Source organism: Lactuca virosa, chromosome 7, assembly GCF_052849685.1.
Source record: "Lactuca virosa cultivar CGN04683 chromosome 7, Lactuca_virosa_CGN04683_v6, whole genome shotgun sequence".
Classification (NCBI taxonomy): domain Eukaryota; kingdom Viridiplantae; phylum Streptophyta; class Magnoliopsida; order Asterales; family Asteraceae; genus Lactuca; species Lactuca virosa.
The window spans coordinates 287,536,320-287,543,407 of record NC_136432.1 but is presented as its reverse complement, the minus strand read 5'-3'; the positions used below and the strand labels follow the sequence as shown (position 1 = coordinate 287,543,407).

Here is a 7,088-nt window from a genome sequence, read left to right as displayed (position 1 = left end):
TTTTGGCGCCGTTGCTGGGGAACGGTTCAAAATTTAATTCTAATTCCTAGTTTTATCGATCCTTTGTGTGAGATTTATCTTACACAAAGTTATTTCTTAGGTAATTTAGTAATTAGGATAGGTTTTAATAATTTTCAGTTTTTAGAAGTTTAGTAAGTATTATGTTGTTTTTGCTCTGAACTCGCCGAGTGCAATTGAAGCTACTCGGCGAGTCCATTGCTGTTACACAGTTTTGTTTTTCATTTTATTTTTGTTCCTTTTACGCGTTTTACTTGTTTTGTTTGCAGGCATTACATGACCAGAGGATCCAACACACCCTTGGTTCCTCTACTTGAAGATCCAGAATCCTTTTTAAGGAAAAACAAAGGCAAGGAGGTTGAAAGCTTTAATACACCTAAAAAGTCACCTTTGGCGAGCTTGAAAACGGTTTTTGGGAAGAAAAAGAACAAGAAGCCAGGAGAGACTAGCAGTCGAAAGAGCGAAGAAAGCAAGTTAGAGAATATTGAAGATAATCCAAAAGAAGCCGAGTTCGAATACGACTACGAAACCGAATACGAAGAAGAAAGCGACTTTGAAGGCGAACTAGCTAACCCCATGGCTAACATCGATGAAGTTCCCATCGGGGAATGGAAGAAGAGAATATGTGACGATACCGAGCCAGGACTTGTGCAACCCGCAATTCCCGCAACTGCCAACTTTGAGTTTAAAGGTCACATACTTGCTCAACTAAAGGAGATTCCCTTCTACGGCAAGGATCACGAAGATGCCTATAAACATTTGGATGAGGTCAACGATGTAGTTGATTATTTTAATGTTCCAAATGTGCCTCGCGAGACCCAACTGCTTCGTATGCTTCCCGTCACGTTCAAAGGTGTTGCAAAGGATTAGATCAAGTCACTCCCTCCCGGATCCATCACTACATGAGCTAAGATGAAGGAAGAATTTATTGACCAGTTTTGCCCACCTTCAAAGATAGCCAAGTTGAAGAAAGCTATTGCAAACTTTGAACAACAAGCTGGAGAGTCCCTTTATGAGGCATGGGAGAGATACAAGGGCCTACTAAGGAATTGCCCACATCACGATCTTAATAGCCAACAAGAAGTCTCCATTTTTTATGATGGGGTCAATGTGACTACAAGGAAGCTTCTTGACTCGCAAGGACCGCTCACCAAGAAGCCACCCCCGGTGATCAAGGAATTAATTGAGGAATTCTCTAAACACTCTAGAGAATATCATAACCCACGGAATGAAGTAAGTAGGGGGTGGTGAACACTGTAAACGATAGCATGGCGGCAATGATGGCTAAACTAGACAGTTTAGATCGGAGGATGACTAAGATGGATCAAACAATCCATGCTATTCGGGTTGGATGTGAGAATTGTAACGGACCTCATCTTACTAAAGATTGTGATTTGGATGAGAATGGAAACAAGAAAGCTCAAGTATTCTATTCAAGTGGCGATAGATTTGATGATAATTGGCGGAAACTGAAGAAGGAATGGCTCCCGTATGACGAGTACAAAAAGGCAAAGGAGGAGAAATACAAGCAAAAAGAACGGGGCTTCTATCAAAAGGAGGAACCGGTTATGGAAAAGAGAGCTGATTTGGAAGAGATGTTCACAAGGTTTGTAGCTGCGTTCGAGAAGCGACACAATGATACCGACGTTGAATTGAAGGAGCAACGAGTAATGCTTAAAGATCATCAAGCTATGATGAAAGATCAACAAAATTTGCTTAGGAATCAGCAACCTCCATTCATAACATTGAAAAGCAAATAGGACAGCTTGCACAACAAATCAATCAAAGAACACTTGGTGAACTTCCGAGCAATACCGAACAAAATCCAAAAATGGCGCATCTAAATGTGATAACCACTAATTCAGACAAAATTTTCACTCCTTTGACCTCTATTCAGAAGAAACCCGGTAAGGTGCAAACAGAAGAGGAGATTGAAAGGAATTCGAGCAAACCCGACTCGACTCGCCGAGTCGGTATAATGGACTCGACGAGTCCGAGAGCTGATGAGAAAAATTGTTCTCTTTTGAAATCTTACAGGCCCCCTTTGCCATTTCCAATCCGAGCCATACCAGATGAGCAGATTCAACAGTATAAAAGATTTATGGAGCAAGTGAGGACCCTCCAAGTGAACATTCCATTTGTTGAAACAATACTTCATACACCCAAGTATGCAGCTTTGCTTAAGAACCTCTTCACCACTAGACAAAATATGGAAGAAGTTGCTGAAGTATTGCTAAATGAACTGCCAGAAAAGAGGGGTGATCCGGGAAGCATCTCCATACCTTGTCAATTTGGGAACATAATCTCTACTCATGCGTTGACCGATTCGGGTGCAAGCATTAATCTAATGCCATATTATTTCTTCAAGAAGCTAAATTTGCCGGAGCCAAAGCCGATTCGTATGAAGATCCATTTAGCCGATAAGACAATAATAAATCCAAGAGGAGTATGCGAAGATCTTCTCATCAAAGTCGATAAATTTGTGTTTCCCATGGACTTTGTAGTGCTTGACATGGAAGAAGACCCTAAAGTTCCAATCATTCTTGGAACACCATTTTTGAATACCGCTTGTGCAATAGTCGATGTGTGCGAATCTACACTAACACTAAGGGTAGGGAATGATTCAATGGTGTTTAAAGCGGAACAAGAGAAAAGAATGAAGGGATGAAAAACGGGGAAATTTCCTTAGTGGATTTGGATGATGAAGTGTTAGAAAAAGAGCTTGCACTTTTACAAGAAGAAAATCCAAACAAATTTCTATACCTTCTGAAGGGAATTTCGATGCTGGAGAAGATTTAAAGGAAATAGAAAGGTTGTTAGAGGAAGCTGAGTCAAATGAAACAACAAAAATTGAGGAAACCACACAGACTCGCCGAGTCGCATCGACTGACTCGACGAGTCCAATCGAGAACCTCAAGAATCATGAAGATCTTAACTTGCTTCTTACAAGTTCCTTTTCTGATCTTGACATGTATACTTCTCCTGATCCTTTGGGAAGTCCAATAGAAGAGGCTGAAATTGTGAAAAACTTTAACTTCCAACACGCACAATTGACTTACCTTGACACGATGATAAAAGAAGAAGCGATTCAACTTGACGAGAGGGTAAGTTTGGGAGAAAAGGAGAATGCAAGGGGTTGGAATATTGATGTGAATAACTCATCCATTGAGTCACTCATGGCTAATCGAAAGATCGAGTCAAATACAATCAAGAGAACCAAACCTCGAGCCCGAGTGTCTACTAATTATGAAGTATGTGCATTTGAACCACCGAATTATTTAGAAGATAAGGAGGAATCCTTAATATCAAGTGAGGATAAGGTGGCAACTATATGGGAAATCGAGATTGACAAAGAAGGAGTACAAAAGATGGGTCCGATGAACGGGGCGAGGAAGAAAAAGGTTGGAAAACGGATCAGTTATGCTATACAAGAGGATGCTGCGAGGAAAAGGAGAGACGAATTGAGACAGGCGTATAAAAGAAAGATACATGCTTACAAGACAAAGTTTAAACAACAAAAGATTAAGTGTGAATTCCCGATGGAGGAAAACGAAGAAACGTAGAGCGGGAAGGAGTCCAGCTAACGACTCCTCAAAAAGAAGGGCTTAACGGGAGGCAACCCGTCCCTAGAGTTTGCTTTCTTTTACTTTTTCTTTAGTTTTTTTTCGTTTTTAGGATTTATTTATTTTCATCTTTTAATTGTCCAAAAACATGACTACTTGAGGGTAAGCATGGTCTGAGTGTGGGGTGGGTTGGATATATTTTAAGCAGGAATAAGAATTATATGAAATTTATAAATATATATATATATATATATATATATATATATATATATATATATATATATATATATCAATTTTTTCAAATTTAACGAGTGACTCGGCGATTTGGGTGACTTACTCGACGAGTTAACTCGAAAGTCGGAATCGCAAAATCGCGACCAGACTCACCGAGTTTGACCCTGACTCGACGAGTCGGTTTGTTTTTACTGAAAAAAAAAAAATTTTAATTTTTACATATCTGTAAAATTAGGGCTTTTTACCCTAATTGGTAACCATTCTTCACTAAACCAGCCGACACTCGACGTGCGCCTCCCTCTTTCTCCTCCTCTCTTTCTCTCTATTTCTCTATCAAGCAAGAAAGGTACTAAATTTCCTCTCTATTTCTGTCAAAGCTTTGATTTTTAGTAGATTGGAAGTGTTATTTGGTTAGAAATCTCGTGTTTGAAGTTTTAGAATTTCTAGGGTTTCGATTTTGATCCAATTAGGATGTTATGGGTGAAATTTCATATACTATTATGCTTGAGATACATCCCTGGACAAACCTTTTCAATCTATTTTGATTTTTATGGATGACATTTGACAGACTCGTCAACCGACTCGTGCAGTTCGTACGACTCGTCGAGTCGATCTACGGACTCGGCGAGTCATGCCTGATGCAGTTCAGAATTTATTTTCTAATTTTTATGTTCGTTTCTGGTTGTTTGTGTTATGTATTTTTGCAGGAACATGTCTTCACGGGGTCAGAGCTCAAGGGGTTTCCCTTGGTTGAATTTTCCGCAAATCGAGTCCAATTCTACGATGACTAGGTGGAAAAAGAAGCTTGCAGAAATCCGAAAAAAGGAAATTTGTGTCCCCAATGTAATTGATTAGGAATGGCTGGGGAGAGTTCGTTACGAAGAGGAGTTGGCTCTTTATTTAGTCAAGACGTTTGTGTATAATGGGGAGTCCATCACGTGTGATGGATGGAGTCGCATCTTCCGTATCCAAGAGCCGGTCTATCAAGAGTTGTGCTTGGAATTTTTCTCCACAGTACATTTCCGGGGTGGGGACGATTATTATAACCCCGGGAATATTACTTTTTGTCTTGGGGGCGAGGTTCGCAATTGTTCTATGGTGGAATTAGCTTGGAGGTTGGGAATTTATGACCAACAAGTGATTCATACGGCTGCATTTGGTACCTTTTTGGAGCATTGCCATAAGGTATTCCCGGATGGTGTTACAAGCACAAGTTGGTGGAACACTATTGCCAACAAAGTCTATATTCCCAAATCGGCCCAAGAGGGGAGCATACGATCACCTACGCACCGCCTTCTTCACCGTCTTATTTCAAACACCATTAACCAAAGAAAAGATGATGACAAGGTTTCTAACCTTGATGTCTTTTATCTTTGGAGCATCATTACACCCAACACCTTTTGCAACATTCCATGGTGCGTGCCTTCATACTTAGCTGAAGGGGCGGTCAAGGACCGAAAAACTTCTAAAATTAATGGTGGCATGTTTGTGACGCGCTTAGCCCACTCTTATGGATTGATGGCTCGTGGTGCTTGGAACTTAATGACAATGGTCCCGACCCCTCCCTTTAATCCTATTCTTTTTCGAAGGGCTAGAATTATTGAGGATTATGGAGGGGGACATTATGTTATTCCACATGATGATGTTGTGATCGGACCCGAGGAGCCGGGTAGGAGAGTTAGGCAAAGACGCGGGCAAGCACCTCCCGATCCACCGGTTATTTCGGTGGAAGATGAAATACCCCCGGAATGGTTTAATGTTGAAGGAAGGGAATATCAAGATGATTTGGCAAGAGGAGTGAATTTTGCCAACCGGTCCTTCATCCAATTGTTTGATCACTTTAACATCCAACATGTGGACGGAGGCCAATTTCCTTATGTACCAACTTAGGAGGAGAGGATAAGCGCAAGGCAAAGTGGAGCCGGAGGGAGCGGGGCAATGCATGATGATAATGATGAGGAATAAGATGAAGATTGATTTATTTATGTTTTATATTTTGTGTTGAACAATTTGTTTTGTCTTTTTTTAGTTGTTTGTTGGAACTTCTAGTAATTAGGATTTTTAATTTCTCATGGTTTGTTTAGTGTCTTTTCAGAGTTTGAAAATGGGTTGCTTACAAAGAGTCTCACGAGTAATAGTAGTTTTGAGTCTAGGCGGAAGCGAGAGTGAAGTTCAAGTATCAAGTCCGGTCATGAGGAGCGTTCACATGAGTCTAATTACTGAAGACAAATATTAGATTTAATATGATTCTGAAGTGGTTAGTTTTTATCAAAAAGACTTGGAGCAGAAAACAGAAAAATCTTCACCCAGCGACTAACTCGTCGAGTGCATCTACTAACTCGAAGAGTCCAAGCGTAAAAACATGTATTCTGCATTTTCACGACTTACTCGGCGAGTCATATTCCCTACTCGACGAGTGTCTATGAATTTCCCAACTTAGCTTCAGGCTTGATAATTATATTCCCACAATAAGTGGTTTTTATCAAGAAGGTTCATTTCTAGAGATTTTCGAGAGTTTTTCCTGCACTTTTGGAGCTGTTACCACACGATATTTGATGCCCAAGGCATGGATGAGTTGTTCCCATGTCTAAGGTCAGCTGAAGATGGAGCCTTCAATGAAGAAGATCAACCTCGCAACTACTATCCCAGGGGAGTTTGTTCTAATTCCCTCTTTACTTTATTGTTCTTTAACATGCATAATATGCAATGGGGACATTGCATAAATTAAGTGTGGGGTAGGGGGTTGATTACATTAGTTAAAATTTGGGTTGGTTACATTAGTTAAAATTTTAGTTAAATTTTGAAATTTTTGAAATTTTTGCATAAAATTGCTAGGGCTAAATTAGAAACATTGGTAAAAAAAAGCAATTAGGAATCATGCTAGTGTTATGTTTGATGATTGCATGAAGACCCAAATGTTTAGTTGAGCCTATACACGTTATAATGCATTTGTGGTCTCCCTTATTCTAGTGAAATCATGGGACAAAAACACAACCTTGCTTAGTGTGAGGGATGCAATATGTTTAGCATCGTGTACTTGAAATGTATCCAGGAAAACTATTATCCTTAACCAATAAAGGTTAAAGTTGAGCGCCCCTGCTTAAGCATGTAGGACTTTGACTAAAAAAAAAAGAAAAAAAATGAGTTACATGTAAAAAAAAGAGAGAATTACAAGAAAAAGTTAGAAGAATTTCTGGAGCATTCAAAGTCAAAGTGAAGATCAAAAGATCAAAATTCTAAAGAAGATCAAAGTTGAAGATACCAAAAATTAAA

At 39.6% G+C, this 7,088-nt stretch overlaps 1 protein-coding gene and 1 non-coding gene across 2 annotated transcripts; one reads left to right on the top strand and one right to left on the bottom strand.

The window, feature by feature from the left end:
* Positions 1-978: 978 nt before the first annotated feature.
* On the bottom strand, positions 979-1,085 carry LOC145127993 (small nucleolar RNA R71). The gene has a single exon (XR_013716596.1). It is a non-coding gene; the product is annotated as a small nucleolar RNA R71 (small nucleolar RNA).
* A 911-nt stretch (positions 1,086-1,996) lies between these two features.
* LOC145127813 (uncharacterized) lies at positions 1,997-2,686 on the top strand. Its single transcript, XM_079062939.1, has one exon. It carries the CDS (start codon positions 1,997-1,999, stop codon positions 2,684-2,686), a length of 690 nt encoding a protein of 229 aa, XP_078919065.1.
* Positions 2,687-7,088: the final 4,402 nt, after the last annotated feature.